General features: G+C 42.1%; 1 protein-coding gene across 18 annotated transcripts in view; it reads right to left on the reverse strand.

Moving 5' to 3' along the window:
* LOC309369918 (uncharacterized protein) overlaps nt 1-18,517 on the reverse strand; it is a 456,081-nt gene that overhangs the window by 391,865 nt on the left and 45,699 nt on the right. For 14 of the 18 annotated variants that reach the window (XR_014168271.1, XR_014168272.1, XR_014168273.1 and 11 more), the window contains one exon: nt 7,824-7,876. Coding sequence is in view for 4 of the 18 variants with exons in the window: in XM_081911392.1 (XP_081767518.1) it covers nt 7,824-7,876 (53 nt within the window). In the remaining 14 variants the exon portion in view is untranslated. Of the gene's footprint in view, nt 1-2,721; nt 3,399-6,770; nt 7,217-7,823; nt 7,877-18,517 lie in introns of those variants that run through there. The other 4 variants (XR_014168282.1, XR_014168283.1, XR_014168280.1 and 1 more) reach the window with 3 other exon arrangements.

Here is an 18,517-nt window from a genome sequence, read left to right on the forward strand (position 1 = left end):
GGAGACTGGCTAGGCCACTCCAGGACCTTAATGTGCTTCTTCTTGAGCCACTCCTTTGTTGCCTTGGCTGTGTGTTTTGGGTCATTGTCATGCTGGAATACCCATCCTTGACCCATTTTCAATGCCCTGTTTGAGGGAAGAAGGTGCTCACCTCCATTGGACGATACATGGTCCCGTCCATCGTCGCTTCGATGTGGTGAAGGTGTCATGCCCCCTTAGCAGAAAAACACCCCAAACCATAATATGTCCCCCTCCATGTTTCACAGTGGGGGTGGTGTTCTTGGGGTCATAGGCAGCATTCCTCCTCCTCCAAACACGGCGAGTTGAGTTGATGCCAAAGAGCTTGATTTTGATCTCATCTGACCACAACACTTTCACCCAGTTCTCCTCCAGGTCATTCAGATGTGCATTGGAAAACTGAAGATGGGCCTGTACCTGTGCTGTCTTGAGCAAAGGGACCTTGCTGGCTCTGCAAGATCTCAGTCCTTCATGGCGTAATGTGTTACCAACTGTTTTCATGGTGACTATGGTCGTAGCTGCCCTGAGATCATTGACAAGTTCCCCCTGTGTAATTAGTTCTGGGCTGCTTCATCACTGTTCTCATGATCATTGCAACTCCACGAGATGAGATCTTGCATGGAGCCCCAAACCAAGGGAGGTTGACAGTTATTTTGTGTTTCTTCCATTTGTGAATTATTGCACCAACTGTTGTCATCTTCTCACCAAGCTACTTGGCAATAGTCTTGTAGCCTAGTCCAGCCTTGTGCAGGTCTACAATCTTGTCCCTGACATCCCTGGACAGCTCTTTGGGATTACAGGTAAGACCTCTCCCTTACAGCAGGTGCTTCTAATCTCAGCTTGTTACATACAGTGAAGATACCAGGTAGCCTAACATCTGGCTGGTTGATAGGGAATCAAATACTTATTTCACTCATTATAATGCATATCAATCTCTGACTTTTGTCTTCTGGGTTTCTGGGGGTGTTTCTTGTTGTTATTCTGTCTCTCCCAGCTACAATAAACCTACCGTTAAAAATATGGACTGGTCATTTCTTCATCAGAGGGCAAACGGGGAAATTTAGCAGGGGATCAAATACTTTCCCCCCTCACTGTAAACAAAATGATTTTTGTGCTTCTAACTTCCATTCCTCCTCTTCCTCTGGTCCTCTGGAAGTGTATGTTTCCTAGCCATGGAAGCCCAACCAGGGTTACTAGGAAACCAGCTCTGGTAAACCTCTATGTGGGACTACTTTAACACACTCTGTATTTGAATAATTCAGAACAGAGCAGTTCAATTACGAGCAGAAATGACTCAAACGGAACACTAGTGTCAAAAAATCTCCACTGGCTGCCCATCTGTTCTCAACACAATTCAAAGAGATGGGTTGACCTCTGAATCCCTAAACGCTCTAGATCCAGGTTCTCTCAGGAAATGTCTTCAATCCATACACAGATGTCATGAAAGGAGTCCTTGCTCTGAATCCCACCTTTGTTTTAAGGGGAACTGTCTCTCCAGATGTTGCTGAACAACTCCCACCAGTCCTATCAAACATGGTCAATGAGCAGCAACCTCTGGGCGGTCCAAAGTTCCTTACACCTATTTTAAGGGATCTTAGTGGCGACAAGGAACAGGGTCATTTAGGAAGGTTGCAACAGCATTTTCATTCTGACAAGCTTCATTCATAGTTCTTTATTTGTTGCTGCTCATGATTGTTATGCTGTTTTTTTTCCTGTAGCTTTTCTTTAGTTCCCATATTTTAAATAGTACTCTCTGTGCATGCTCAAAATCTGCTCCGTGTAGCTTTGGATATACTGAATGACTTTTTAGGCATTTTAGTAATGGTTAATTGGCCAGTTAGATTGTACTTAGCTCACCACTTTTAAAAGATACATTTTGAATCTGAATAAAGTTACTAAGGCAGGGCACAGTGCCCCATCCTCCTCTGCTTCTGAATGTATGTGATTATGGTTAAGCATTTATACCTCTGGTCAGCTCATAGGTTCTACATACTGAATAGCTTTAGTTATAAATTTACTGGGTTTGTGTATTAGCCATAGCATGTACTAAGTAGAGCTCGTGTATTTTAGCGTAATCTGTGAGCCAGGAAATCCCTAGTTCAAATCTCACCTCAGCTATAAATACACCAGACAGATTAAAGTAAATTACTGTCTCTCAGAATCAGCTCTTCCACAGTTGTACTTCAGCTGCCAGGTACTGACCTTACAGGACTGTTCTAAGAAAGATTGAGGTTATGGCCCAATTCGAAGATAGTGCTAAACCACAGTAGAGTGCTACACAAACAACACTGGACAAACCTCAGGCTCATGTGCTCCCCCTCCCCTCTGAAAGCATGAGGAGGTGATTGGATACATCCACTTCCTGCTTTAAATTAACCATAGTTTATCATCACAACTGCACTGAGCCAAGTTGTGGTTAGTATAAAAATTTGTTTATTGAAACAAGTCAAGATCAAAGCATGGTTTCTCATCCTAGCTTGTTTCAATCAATTGTAATTGAAACTAACCATAGTTACGTAGCTCACATTGGGCAAAATGACAAACTGCAGTTAATTTAAAACAGTAAAGTGGGTGCTTCCAATCCCCTCTTCACAACTGCATCAGAGGAACAGAAGGGAGGCGATAGTATGTAAGCCCAAGTTTCACCCAGACTCATTTGTTTAGTGCTAAACCATAGTTTACTGTAACGTCTAAACCAGGCCCATGCATCTTGAAGAGTTCCAAACACTCTAAGGCAGGGATGAGGAACTTCAGCCCTGGGACCAAATGCAGCCCTCCAGGGCTCTCTATCTGACCCTGGGTATTCTCTCCCAGGCCATACTTCTTCACCAGTCACATCCCATTTCTATTGGCCTTGCTTTGCATCCTCCTTGAGTGTTTTTGCTTGGATGGAACATAACCCCAAACTCTGATAATGCTTGCCTAGATGGAGGATAGTATGTGTAGAAATTATCCTACTGCACAAAGATGAAATCCACACCTGTTTCTTAGCCCACTTTAGCCTCTGGCCTTGTCCTCTGCTGGCATGTGAGCCCTAGAAAATTGTCCAGAAGGGAATGGGATGCAGACCTCAGGCTAAAAAAAGATTCCACATCCTTGCTGCAAAGAGGTATATAAATGCAAGTTTTAATGCTTGTATTTATTTGGTTAGTTTATGTCTTTAATTCTTTTCATTTTGTGGGAGCCTCCAGACTGCAAATTTTGGAAAGTAGTTTGTCTGTCCATTCATCTGTTTCTTCTCTATAGGTTCTGCTTTGGCATGGCATCACCCATTTTTAGGCATAGGTTTGGCTGCCTCTCATGATATCATCACCAAAGATGGCCGAAGCGTTCCTCAGTTGGGACAGTAGACTTTGTCACCATTTGGACACTGGGCACCACTGTGAATCAAAATAGCAGACTAGGCTCAAAGGTTTCTGAGGTGGAAATGGAGATCTATATAAAAAAATTAGGAGCCAGGCACCATTCAAATCAAGGCCAAAACATGACTTTGGCATGATGTTAAACATTTTTTAACATAGATTTGTCATCTTCTCAGGGGATGATCATTGTACTTGGTACAAGTTGGAGGGCGTGGTTATTGTCGGTCTTTGGATGCCAGGAGCCATTTTGAAGGATCCTGGAAATTACAGGTCAGTTAGCTTAACGTCTGTCCCCTGAAAACTAGTGGAAAGTACTGCTAAAGAAGAAATAACCAAGCATATAGAAGAACAAGCTTTACCAAAGCAGAACCAGCATGGATTCTACAACAGCTTTGACAATCTGGCAAGATACATCTTGAACCTTCTTGGAAATGCTCTCCCCACACTGAATCCTACTAACACTTGGTCTAGGTCATAGGAGCCAACTCCTGGGGGCCAAGGTCCCTTTGCACACACACCCCAAAAATATTTGAGGCCGCTGCCCCCCTCCAAAATAAATTGCCATTGCCATTCAAATGGTGTGGGTGTGCCATGTCATGTGATCAATAACGCAGGGCGGGGCTTATAGCCCCCCCCCCTATTTTATTCAAGTTGCCATCCCTGGTCCAGGTTTAGTTCAGCTGTGTATGGCCCAATGCTGAAATATTGAACTGAAGGAGACAAGGAGGGTTTGTGGGCTTCCTGCCTGGGCAGTATTAAACTGGTCTTAAACTGCAGCAATATAATTCAGTACAGGATGTCATAAGAAGTGGCCAAGAGCTAGATTTTTTTGTAAACTGCTTAGAGGTTCTACTTAAAATGAAGCAGTATATCAATTTGGTTAAAGAAGTAAAGCTTAAAGCCTGAGGTTAAGGCAGGCTTTCTTAAAGCCAGGTCTAACCAGGACTAGGGCTTGGGCTTTGCGCTGGCACACATAAACTAACAACAACATGTCCAGTTCCTCTGGACATGTGCAAAATTGTTCCTTCCACTCAACACACACTAGGCAAGCAGATAGAACCAGCGTGAGGGCCTCCCTTCTACCACTCTCCTCCACAACTTGAATGGTTTCTATTCCTCCAGCTACTATTTTTTTTCCATTTAAGTCATTTTTATACTATTCAACCAAAAAAGGCTCCCAGCGCGGCTTACAAATGTCAGGGATACAACAGTTCTTGCCCTCTAGCTTACAATCTAAAAGATACAACACTTAAGGGAGAGGGATTGGGAAAATGATTTCTTATCTCAGCTGAACACAAAAATATGATGTCTTTAAGTATACCTTCTAATATGACATTTCTACAAGGAAAACATGTCTTTGGAAGAAGTGGGATGTAGCCTTAAATATTATTATACACAGATCAATGAATACAGCTGCGTGTGATTGTCATACATGCTGATATACATGCATGGTACACAACACTTTAGATATGGAAGAGTACATCAAAGTCTGGCAATCTTTTTGGGTGGGCATATTTTCAAATATGGGGAATTGTCACACACACATTCCTACCACTTTCTCCCCAAAAGGCCCTACTCAGGCAAAATCCTGCCTTTCCCAAAATCAAAAACCATCCAGGAAATATTCCCACCCACCCACAAAAATCCACCTAACTCTTCATGAACTCTACACAAATATATCCAAGCAACATCACACATCACTACCCTCACAAATTAATGCTCCCAACTATTCCCACAATGCTCCCAACTATTCCCCCCATGCTTACCAGGTCGCAGTGAGTCCCTGCTCCCCTTCATTTTCTTTTAAAAACAAAACAGTGGTTTCACTGGGCATGCTAGAAAGCAAAGTACCAGTTCCAGCTACCCCTGCTCTCTTCCTTTCCTATTGCTTCTGGACCAAAGTGAGCCCAGAAGCATTCTAGAGAGAAGGCAGTAAAATGGGTTGAAGCTAGAGCACATTACCCCTCTGCCATCACAAATCAGAAGACACAGAAGGCCCATTTTTTGCACAGAAACTGCTTTGGTTACATTGTATGATGACCTCTGTCGGGAGAGAGACAGGGGAAATTTGTCTGTTAATTCTCCTTGACCTCTCAGTAGGGTTGCCATATTTTGGAGAGCAAAAAGGAGGACGCTATGACAGCCATAGTCATATTCAAAGCAAATAACTGCAATTTGTCTCAAATTTTACCCCTGAAAAAGAGGACGTGTCCTGGAAAGAGAGGACACATGACAATCCTATAAAGTGGCATTCAATACAGGATCCTTCTGGGGGAGTGTCTGAGTTAGGGGTGGTTGCATAATGTTGTGCTGGTTCTGGTCCTACTTGTATGATCATTTCTGAAGGGTGGTATTTGGGGAGTGCTCTTCAGGCCTGTGGAGCCTTCAGTGTAGTGTTCGTCAGGGTTCAATTGTATCCTCCACGCTGTTTAACATCTACATGAGAATGCTGAGAGGGGTTATCTGGAGTTTTAGAGTACAATTATGGTGTTTATAGGTTGCAATTAGGTAGTTCCAGTTAAGTCCTGAACATAGCAAATCTTCTTGCTTAAGGAGCCATTTTCCAGTGGTTCACTTAGCTAGTTCACACTGAAGAAAACTTACTCCTTATCTCCACCATGCTGACCAGCAATCCTAGCACAACTGGAAATTTGGGCTGCCCCGATCCCATCTCCCAGAAATCTCTGAAAAGGGAAGCCCTAAGAGGTTGATGAGTGATATGTTGGCTACAGGTATGGTCCAGAGACATTTTATTGCACCTTTCTCTACAATATTTTTTCCATAATTTTATTTTTTCATTTTCATTCACTTGTCTGTTTTCAGATGGTTGGCTCTCCTTGCTCTGCACCTCCTATGAACCTCACCCCTGAGGGAGCACCCAGCCTTGAATTGCCTGCCTTCCTTCCTTCCTTCCTTCCTTCCTTCCTTCCTTCCTTCCTTCCTTCCTTCCTTCCTTCCTTGCTACCTTCCTCCCTCCCTCCCTCTCTTTCTCTCCTGGTACTCTGAAGACAATCCTATCTTGCTGCTGCTCTGAATACAGAGAATCAGTGGGCCTTGTACATCTTTAATAGTTCAGTAGAAGAGAGAAGTTTAGCAGATCAGCTTTTTTCACCCTTGTCTCACAAACTGTACCTACTAAAATTCCCTCTTTTACAACAGTTAAAAATACAGTATCGTCCTAAGCTTAGACTTTGCTTACCTGATCAACCCCACCAGTGGGAATGCTCCTGCCTAGCTCTTTACAATATAGACTATATTTGTTACAACAGATTATAAGCATTCATACATCCCCACACAGTTGCATCAACAGTAGAACTGCTAATTCAATCAACTTTCCTCCAAACCTGATAGCACAAAACAAAACTAATAAATGAGTCGGTATGAGAAGCAAACAAACATGTGATTTAATACATGCAGCTGAAAGGAAATCTTTTAAAAATATGTCACATTTGCTATTTGATAAGTCAGTCATTAGGAGGCAGCAGACAGCTCAAAATGTTTTCAAGAATGAAACTGCCTTCCCTGTTAATCTGATTGGATTGGAGATGAAGGGGCAAGCAGTTAAAACAGATTCTGGGGTTTACCACCCTTTAGGGAAGACCTAAAAGTACTATATATGGTTTACCTAAGGCATTATCAAAACAAAGATCCCGTGAATGGCATCCATACAAACAGTCTGATACGAAATACTCTGTTAAGACATGAAACCCACTGAGACTTAACTTGCATATAATCAGTTTCAAACTAGGGTGCCAAATGTGATATGACATTATTCTGTTCATGTATGCACACCACTACTGCCAACCAAAATAGTGGAAGGACACTGCCTTTTCTCCCTGGATCCAAAAACAAAGTAAAAACATAGCAAGTTCAAGATAGTAACTCACACTTAAAGCAAATCATTCTAGATCTCATTTTAAACAGCTATTTCAATTCTCCAAGTTAATGTAAACTCAAGGAAGACTTTTACTAGGCTAGAACATTTAGTTCCTTTCTTTCTCGGCAATGTATAAAGTGAAATAAAGGGTGAATAATACAGTCATCTCCAAAGTTTTAAGCATTACAGTACTGTACTTAAAAGATTTTTGCAGGGAATACTGTACATTACTATGCATGTACATTACTATTACATACAGAAACAGAAATCACGAACTTTTAAGTCTCCAGTGCTAGCAATAATTAATTAATCATGGGCTAGAGCTACATGTTATTCTGAACTTCATTATTCTCTACAGATGATTTCCCAATGTATAGCAACCACATCTGTCGTTCTTCTCCATAATGATCATTACCAACATGAAACAAATGTACAATTCAAACTTGAAATTATTGTATAACGTAAATATAGCCTCCTGAATCCTGCAATGAATCTTAAGCTTCCTGCCCTAGTTACTCACTAGGACTTAAACATAAATTATTGATAATGGAAAAAAATAAACTTACTGTTGTGATGTTCAGACTGTTCTTTGGTTTTGAGTCAGCTGCCAGAGAGAAATCTGTTTAATAAAATAGTGAAACATCAACAAATGGGAAAGGAAGTGAAGTCCAGATTCTGTTTTAAGTGTTGTTTTTCTTCTGCAACACTTCGTAAATGAAGCAAATAAACAGATAGATGGCTTTGGAGATGGTCCCGCAACATCCAAGAGATGCAACACCCCTCTTCGACTATAAAGACCGATATGTTGTTGAGCTCTGACAGTCCAAAATGGTGAGTCTTGCTTGTTAAGTATGGTGTGTCAAAGAATAGGGGTGAAACTCCAAAATAATATTTAATGCATTTTCCAGATCCAGATTTCTCTCTCTATCTCTCGTCCTTTCTGTCTTTCCATTCATGTTTTTATTGCCACAAAAATGCACATAGGTTTGTTCTTCCAGTGCCCTGGGTAAGGCCTGGCTCTGAAATGCATTTCAGTCTCTCAACACAGACAGCTTTCACTGCATTTAGAGTCCCACCAAGGCCCGGCTTTAAAAGCTACTGATTCTTTTTTTTCCCTTCTTCTTTAGCCTTCCTCACAAAAGAAGGGTATTTTGTAAATTACCAGCTCGTTCAGATCAACAAAAGGTACTTTCATAGAAAGCCCCATTTGATTTTGCTCAAATTTGATTACAAGGATGGAGGAAAAAGGAAAGGAAGTCAAAAAGAAAAACCCCAGATGGCTTTTTTCATTCATCTCAGTGAATGAGCTTTATCTGTGCCTTTTGAAACTGTAGCAGTGGAAAAGCATTTCTGTTGGCTTAAAAAAACTTGACAAAAATTATTGGTTTGCCATTTCTCATGTAACTGCCATTGGGAACTGGATGAAAAGACTTTTTTTCATGGGATCGCCTGCTTGGATCAAAATAATGGAGATTAGGTATTTCATTATAAATTACAGTGGGAGATAGAGAGAGGCTGTCATATTAATAGCAACCTGCTCGTGGTCTTCAGTGGTAGCTATTCTCCTAAACAAAGGACCAAGGGGGTTGTCTATTGAACTTGTGCTTTAAGGCCCGATCAATTTTCTATCATCAAGGCAAAAGGTGAGATGACGAACAAAAGAATTCACACATGAGTGACCTCATGAGCTGAGAGATAAAACAGCTTAAAGAAACAAAACACATCCTGAAATTATGGGTGATAAACTGTATAAAAGGAGAAAAAGGAAGAAAAAAGAGAGGGGGGTGGTGGTATGAGTGTTGGTCTATAATTCTTTCTTTTCTTAAGCATATGGACACATTAAAAGCTACTTGTTTTCAGGCACAGTATAATTGCAGCATTTGTTTTGCAAGGCTGTGCCTTGAATCTTGCTATGTACTCCTTCCCCAACAGGGTTCCAGTAATTTCATTCATGAGTAAGCATGCTATTGTGTTTAATGCAGAATGCCCAACAGCCATACACACAGATATGCCCACACAAAGGATTACCATTGACGACAACAACATCAGCAACAGAATACAGACAGAAAGACTGCACAGGACAGGCACTGCATTGAACAATCGTGATACCGCAGGCTGGGCCATATACATGGTGAAAATATTCTTATTAAACAAAGGACCACTTCTATGCTGCTTCACAGATATGTGGTTATATTCCCTGGAGCCACATCTTCCCAATAGAAGAAAGTATACTTTCATTGCAAATATTGCTAGTTGAATTAAAGGATAGCATGTCTGGGAAACATATCTTCCTGAGAGCCTAATAAATTGCTGCCAGTTTGGGTGGTTAGCAGTGGACAAATGAACCAGTGGTCTGATTCAGTACTGTGGAATAGATCAGACTAGCTAGACAACCAGGAGCCACCAAACAAGAGTCATGGGCTCCTCTATCAATGGTGCATTATCCTGATATTTGGCTGTGAAAGTCATGTGCAGTGTTTAGTACCATGCCTAAGATAAGAGAATGAAATGCAGAGGTGGTAAGTGTGTCCCCAGAGCGCCCTCACTCAGCTTCATCTCTGAAGGTGCTTTAATACTAAGAAGTAAGAAACTGAGCACAAAAGATTTGAACAAATCTATATAGTGTGTGAAAGGAAAGTCCAATGCTATAAAGAAAAATATTGCATAGGAACCTGGAATGTAAGAACCATGAACCTGGGTAAGTTGGAGGTGGTCAAAAATGAGATGGCAAGAATAAATATTGACATCCTGGCCACCAGTGAACTAAAATGGACGGGAATGGGTGAATTCAGTTCGGATGACCATCATATCTACTACTGTGGGCAAGAAACCCGCAAAAGAAATGGAGTGGCCCTCATAGTCAACAAAAGAGTGGCAAAGGCTGTACTGGGATGCAATCTCAAAAATGATAGAATGATCTCGATACGAATCCAAGGCAGACCTTTTAACATCACAGTAATCCAACTACTGGTGCTGAAGAAACTGAAATTGACCAATTCTATGAAGACTTACAACACCTTATAGAAGTGACACCAAAGAAGGATGTTCTTCTCATTATAGGGGATTGGAATGCTAAAGTAGGAAGTCAAGAGATAAAAGGAACAACTGGCAAGTTTGGCCTTGGAGATCAAAACGAAGCAGGGCAAAGGCTAATAAAGTTCTGTCAAGAGAACAAGCTGGTCATCACAAACACGCTTTTCCAACAACACAAGAGACATGGACATCACCAGATGGGCAGCATCGAAATCAGATTGATTATATTCTCTGCAGCCAAAGATGGAGAAGCTCTATACAGTCAGCAAAAACAAGACCTGGAGCTGACAGTGGCTCAGATCATCAGCTTCTTATAGCAAAATTCAAGCTTAAACTGAAGAAAGTAGGAAAAACCACTGGGCCGGTAAGATACAATCTAAGTCTAATCCCTTATGAATAGACAGTGGAAGTGAGGAACAGGTTTAAGGATTTAGATTTGGTGGACAGAGTGCCTGAAGAACTATGGATGGAGGCTCGTAACATTATACAGGAGGCAGCAACGAAAACCATCCCAATGAAAAGGAAATGCAAGAAAGCAAAGTGGCTGTCCAATGAGGCCTTACAAATAGCGGGGGAGAGAAGGCAAGCAAAATGCGAGGGAGATGGTGAAAGATACAGGAAATTGAATGCAGATTTCCAAAGAATAGCAAGGAGAGACAAGAAGACCTTCTTAAATGAGCAATGCAAAGAAATAGAGGAAAGCAATAGAATGGGAAGAACCAGAGATCTGTTCAAGAAAATTGGAGATATGAAAGGAACATTTCATACAAAGATTTCCATAATAAAGGACAAAAGTGGAAAGGACCTAACAGAAGCAGAAGACATCAAGAAGAGGTGGCAAGAATACACAGAGGAATTATACCAGAAAGAAATGGATGTCTCGTATACCCCAGGTAGTGTGGTTGCTGACCTTGAGCCAGACATCCTGGAAAGTGAAGTCAAATGGGCCTTAGAAAGCACTGCAAATAACAAGGCCAGTGGAAGTGATGGTATTCCAGCTGAACTATTTAAAATTTTAAAAGATGATGCTGTTAAGGTGCTACACTCAATATGCCAGCAAGTTTGGAAAACTCAGCAGTGGCCAGAAGATTGGAGAAGATCAGTCTACATCCCAATCCCAAAGAAGGGCAGTGCCAAAGAATGCTCCAACTACCGCACAATTGCACTCATTTCACACGCTAGCAAGGTTATGCTTAAAATTCTACAAGGGAGGCTCAAGCAGTATGTGGACCGAGAACGCCCAGAAGTGCAAGCTAAATTTAGAAGAGGCAGAGGAACCAGAGACCAAATTGCAAACATGCGCTGGATTATGGAGAAAGCTAGAGAGTTCCAGAAAGACATCTACTTCTGCTTCATTGACTATGCAAAAGCCTTTGACTGTGTCGACCACGGCAAACTATGGCAAGTTCTTAAAGAAATGGGAGTGCCAGATCACCTCATCTGTCTCCTGAGAAATCTCTATGTGGGACAAGAAGCTACAGTTAGAACTGGATATGGAACAACTGATTGGTTCAAAATTGGGAAAGGAGTACTACAAGGCTGTATTTTGTCTCCCTGCTTATTTAACTTATATGCAGAATTCATCATGTGAAAGGCTGGGCTGGATGAATCCCTAGCCGGAATTAAGATTGCCGGAAGAAATATCAACAACCTCAGATATGCAGATGACACAACCTTGCTGGCAGAAAGTGAGGAGGAATTAAAGAACCTTTTAATGAGGGTGAAAGAGGAGAGCGCAAAATATGGTCTGAAGCTCAACATCAAAAAAACGAAGATCATGGCCACTGGTCCCATCACCTCCTGGCAAATAGAAGGGGAAGAAATGGAGGTAGTGAGAGATTTTACTTTCTTGGGCTCAATGATCACTGCAGATGGTGACAGCAGCCACGAAATTAAAAGACGCCTGCTTCTTGGGAGAAAGGCAATGACAGGCCTAGACAGCATCTTGAGAAGTAGAGACATCACCTTGCCAACAAGGGTTCGTATAGTTAAAGCTATGGTTTTCCCAGTAGTGATGTATGGAAGTGAGAGCTGGACCATAAAGAAGGCTGATCGCCAAAGAATTGATGCTTTTGAATTATGGTGCTGGAGGAGACTCTTGAGAGTCCCATGGACTGCAAGAAGATCAAACCTCTCCATACTGAAGGAAATCAACCCTGAGTGCTCACTGGAAGGACAGATTGTGAAGCTGAGGCTCCAGTACTTTGGCCACCTCATGAGAAGAGAAGACTCCCTGGAGAAGACCCTGATGTTGGGAAAGATGGAAGGCACAAGGAGAAGGGGGCAACAGAGGACGAGATGGTTGGATAGTGTTTTCGAGGTTACCAGCGTGAGTTTGACCAAACTGCGGGAGGCAGTGGAGGACAGAGGTGCTTGGCATTCTCTGGTCCATGGGGTCACGAAGAGTCGGACACGACTAAACGACTAAACAACAACAACATATAGTGTGACTGTACCTAGCAGTTCGAAAGCACATCAAAGTGCAAGTAGAAAAATAGGTACCGCTCCCGCGGGAAGGTAAACAACGTTTCCGTGCGCTGCTCTGGTTCGCCAGAAGTGCCTTAGTCATGCTGGCCACATGACCCGGAAACTGTACGCCGGCTCCCTCGGCCAATAAAGCGAGATGAGCACCGCAACCCCATAGTTGGCCACAACTGGACCTAATGGTCAGGGGTCCCTTTACCTTTACCTTTTACCAGTCAAAGAGAGGATATCCAATGACAATGGTTCTTCCTTCAGCTGAACCAGTACCTAATGGAAATCATACACACTACTATATTTAATGCCCCCACAAGCACTTCCTGTTAGGCAATCCTTGAAAAAGATCTCACTCAACTTCTATTTGATGCCACCATGAATGCAAGGCAGTAGGAGAAAACGTGAACTGCACTCCAGAAAGTGCTCTGGCAGGACTGAAATGGCTAAGAGCCAATAAACAGAAGTACAATCTAGGCAAAATGAAGATGCTACTAGCCTGTGGTCCATCCACCCAGGTTAGTCGTATTTTTCCTGTTTTGGAGGTTGCATTCCTCTTAAACCTTAAAGTTAGGGACTAAAGGGACAGATCTGCAATTCAGAGATGCTCCTTGATCTGCCCTTGTCATTTGAAGTACTTTAATAGATTGATCCTTTAGCACAGAGCAACTTTTACCTCTGTCAAAGGTGATCTGCCCAAGACAGCAGCTCTCTCACCCTCTTCCTTGTCTAACTGCAACACAACAGCCCTGCAGTGCTGCCAGTAGGTATTACTCTCTGGTAGTTGCTGGTATCACCCTCCTGCTTACTCTTGCAGCCCAGATGGAAGAGGACCTGGGATACACCAAAGCAATCACTTTTTAAAAGCCTCCAAGCCAAGACATCCAACACTCCTTGGTTCAGCCTACACACAAATTGCTGGGGAAAGCAGGATTAGCTTCCAGCTGCCTTATCCTAGTTCAAGATCAACGCAGCTTGCTCGTTTCCATGGCAGACCCCACTATACCTCCTAAAACCAAGGAACTCTGAAACCAACACATCCTGCATTGACTAGACTGTTCCCTTATATGTTACTGAGAGTGCAAAGGCAGCCCACACTCCCCAAGTCTCTCTCTGCTCTCAGAAGAATGTGTTGACCTCTTACAATCCTGTTCCTAAACTTATTTTGAAATAGCATTGCCATACATCCTCTTTTTCCAGGACACATCCTCTTTTTCAGGGGTAAAAATTCTGTCCAGGCACATTTTTTTTGAACTTGCCAAAATGCCCAGGGGTGTGAGAGCAGGCTACTTTTTATGTTGCATATACAGTACTAGACAACCAAGTATGAAACATATATGTATTCTGTGTGAGTTTTGTTTTTGTATATTTTGAAGGGGCATTGTAGAATGTGCCCACTTCTGCTCCTGAACCGCTCCAGACACCAGCACATGTGTCCTCTTTTTGCTCTTAAAAATATGGCAACCCTATTCTGATACTTTATTAAAAATAAAAGGTAGAAGAAAAGAAGGCAGAAGTTCAAAACAGACTACAAAATAAATCAGATCACTGTGGCTCTAAAACTGGACCAATCCCAGCCTATTCATTACAATATAACAATTCTACTTTACTTACAAGTTCAGCTTAATTAAAAGATCCCTCATGGTGGGAGGGAACACATATGCAGGGCAGCTCAGCTTTTTAAAGTCTATCTTCCCTCTCCTGGGAGGAGTCATCCCAGGCTCTTTCTTACCAAGAAAATCCAGAGTCAGCTGTGCAAGTCCCTCGTGTCCCTCAGGCAGACATCTTCCTTATTCCATTTGAAGAGAATGGGAGGAAGATATGTGACAGCTTGACCTAGAGAAATGGTGGGGCAGATCTGGGCCTTTTTTCACATTACCAACATAGGTAGATAGCTTATCCTCAGTCATCCATGCTTTGACTACTGTAATGTGTTCTATTTGGGCTGCCTTTGAAGACTTCAACAACTGTAGTTAGCTCAGTATACAACTGCCAGGTTGTTAATAAGGGCTTGGCATTATGGTCATGTTATACCAACTGTATTATTAATCACACTAGCTCCTAGTTCATTTCTGGCCTTGAGTCAAATGTCTAGCTTATATTAATATTCTTCTTTGAATTTATATACTGCCCTTCATCCAAAGATCACAGGGCGGTTTACTGTATATAAACACAAAAATACATAGCATAGTAACAAACAAAAACCACCACCACCACCCAGTTTTAAAGGCCATAGATTGTTTAATTAGCCAAAGGCCTGTGAGAAAAGGAAAGTTTTTGCCTGGTGTCTAGGTAAAAAAGGTAAAGAACCTCTGATTGGTTAAGTTCAGTCAAAGGAGACTATGGGATGTGGCGAAGATCTTGCTTCAGGCCGAGGGAGCTGGCATTTGTCCACAGACAGCTTTCCAGGTCATGTGGCTAGCATGACTAAACAGTTTCAGGCACAACAGAACCCCGTGATGGAAGCCAGAGTGCATGAAAACACCATTTACCTTCCCATCGCAGTGGTACTTATTTATCTACTTGCACTGGTGTGCTTTCGAACTGCTAGCTGGGACAGAGCAACGGGATCCCCTGGTGCAGGGATTTGAACTGCCAACCTTCTGGTCAGCAAGCCCAAGAGGCTCAGTGGTTTAGACCACAGCACCACCCACGTCCCTTTGCCTGGTGTTTAGAGATGTATATCAAAGGTGCAAGGTAAGCTTCCCTGGGGAGAGCATTCCCAAAATGAGGAGCCATCACAGAAAAGGCCTGTTCTCGTGATGCCACCCTCCAGATCTCTCATGCAGAAGGCACTCAAAGATGGGCCTCAGTTGATGACCATAAGGTCTATGTCTGTTCATAAGGAGAGAGGCAGTCTTGCGATATTGTGGTCCTGGGTCATTTAAGGTTTTATAGGTCAAAACCATCACTTTGAATTGGACCTGGAAACTAATTGTCAGCCAGTGCAGTCAGGCTAGGATTGGCATTTTATGCTCAGTCTTGCCCTGGTGAGCAACCTGGCCACTGAATTCTGCATCAGCTGAAATTCTGAACCATCTCCAGAGGCAGTCCCACCTTGCAGACAACAGAGGATAGGCGCACAGCTGGGCCACCAGCCAAAGCTCATGGAAGGCATTTCATGCCACCAAGACCATCCGAGCCTCAAATGACAGCAAAAGATCTAGGAGTACCCTCCAAACAGTGTACACACTCCTTCAGAGGACATGTAATCCAATCAAGGGCAGACAACCTCTCATCCATCCTGTCTAGGGAACAACCCACTAACAGTGCCTCACTCTTATCTGGATTGAGCTTCAGTTTATTGGCTCTCATCCAGTCCATTACTGAGGCAAGACAATGATCCAGGACATCCACTGCTGCACCTACAGGTGTAAAGGAGAAGTAGAACTCCAAAACTCCAGGTGACCCCACTCAGCAGTTTCATGTAGATGTTAAACAGCATGGGGGATAAAATTGAACCCTGGGGAACCTCATATTGAAGACTTCATGGTTATTTCTGCCTGAATGTAGAACCTTACATTTGTCCCTACTGAAATTCATTTTGTTAGTTTTGGCCCAGTTCTCCGATCTGTTAAGGTCATCTTGATTCCTGATTCTGTCTTCTGCAGTATTAGCTACCCCTCACCATTTTATTTTATTAAATTGTATTTCTACTTGTAAGCTCCACTGGAAATCCATTATGAAAGGTGAAGCAAAAGTATTATTATTATTATTATTATTATTATTATTATTATTATTATTATCTTTCCAGGATTCCAAATTTTGCTTTGTCACCTCCCAAGTCCCTCTCCCTCAATACTCAAATAACATGGGTTCTGAAATTAAATTTTATCACTTTATTTGACTACAGAGGTTGCCATTGTGTTTTTTTAAAACTAAAACTAAAATTGCTGGAAAAAGTACTGGATGAGAGAATGTGTCACTTAAATAGGAAGAAATGAAACATTTCCCTTCAACTGAGCTAATGTGCTCCTTTATGCAATGTATAAAAAAGTGTTTCATGCAACTGAAGTACTCTTAAATCTACATTATCCTCATTTATGTGTATTATCCTAATCCTGGCAAGGGATGATGAACACTTTAAGAACAGTAGCACTCAGTTTCTAATAGAAAAATAAAGCCTCTTTATCATCAGATAGAGACAGGAAGGATCCCACAAGTACAACTACAATTATCCAAAGAAATCCAAAGACATCTTTAAAGTTTATTTCAGCATAACATATTGATTCAAAATTTCCCTTGCAATGTAAACCTAGGCCACATCTCCATTACTTGTTATATTCTTGAAGACCTACAACTGTGTAAAAGTGGTAAAAGGAACCAGTATATATTTGCCTAAGGAAGGTGAACAGGGAGCGGTTGTTTGGGATTCAACAGAGTTAAGCACCTCAGTACTATTCCCAAGTTTATCCACAAGCCTATTCTGACATACTTCATCTTTTTTTGCATCTGCCATCAACATGTTTTACATATGCTACTTCACAAAATGTAATTATGTTAAGTGCTTAACATTACTATTTAAAGCACAGGTGGGCAATGATCACTGACCAATTTCTAGCAAACCAAGTAATGTCTACTGGTTTTAGTATTTCTATTGTTTTTGTAAGTTGCTTTGAGTCATTTCTGAGTAAAGTGACTAATTAATAAAGAATATGAATAGTTTCAGGGGTCTTCCAAATAATACTAAACTAGATGGACTTTAGTCCGATCTAGCAAGACACTTATATTGTAAACAAGAGTGCCTAGTTAACACTTTAGTTGTTAAGAGATTCTTTAGTTGCTAACAGCAGCCGGCAGAGTACGGTAGTGTTGAAGAGCCAACTTCCCAACACCACTGTCACAGCCACTTATTGGAACAGGGCAGGGCAGCTGCGAAGTTGAGGCTGTGTGGATACACCAATGGAGCCAATACAGAAGTGCTGCACCATTCCACTAAAAATAAAATAAAATGATTAAAACTAGTAAGTTTTGTAACTGGAGTGCGTATATCAAGAACTCTCTTGATATATGTTGCAACTCTCTTGGGCTGCAACATATTAATTCCCTGGCAATTGCAGCCCAATCAAGGAAACATATCCATTAAAACTTCATATCTAGACTAGTAAGTAAGAGGCTGCTCCATCAAATAGCCAAGTCATAAGCCACATAGAGATTTGTATGTCGACATGCACCCTGAACGTGGTTCAGCAGAATATTGACAGTCTGTGTAATTCCTTCAGAACTGGTGTAATATCTTCCGGGTAGGCTGTCTCACTTAAAAGTGTAGCTGCAGCATTTGGTACGAGCTGAAGCTTCCAAGCCAACCTCAAATGTAGTACCATGTAGAATGCATTGCAATAATCTAACCTTGAAAGTACTGATGTAAGGGTCACTGTGGTCTGGTTATCCCTACAGTATATGGAATATCAGCCAGATGTGGGAAAAGGCACCCCTCGCTTGAATGCCACTTGTGCCTCATTGACAGTGATGGACCTTGGAGCACCTCCACACCAGAGGCGCCAGCTTCTCCAGAGGATGAGAGGGGGCAATGCGATGTTACACAACGTCCTCTGAATATTGTGAGGGGCTAGAACTGCCTCACCCTCAACTCCTAGGAGTTTGTGCCAATGCTGCACACTATACACTTGCTTCTTCAAAGAAAGTGCAACCCTGCCCAGAGCAGGCAACTTCTCTAATTCCCAGACAAGGGAATCACCCATCCACAGTGCTTCCATTCTGTCAGGATTCATCTTCAGCTTACGGGCCCTCA

Source organism: Podarcis melisellensis, assembly GCF_964234715.1.
Source record: "Podarcis melisellensis genome assembly, chromosome: 5".
Classification (NCBI taxonomy): Eukaryota; Metazoa; Chordata; class Lepidosauria; order Squamata; family Lacertidae; genus Podarcis; species Podarcis melisellensis.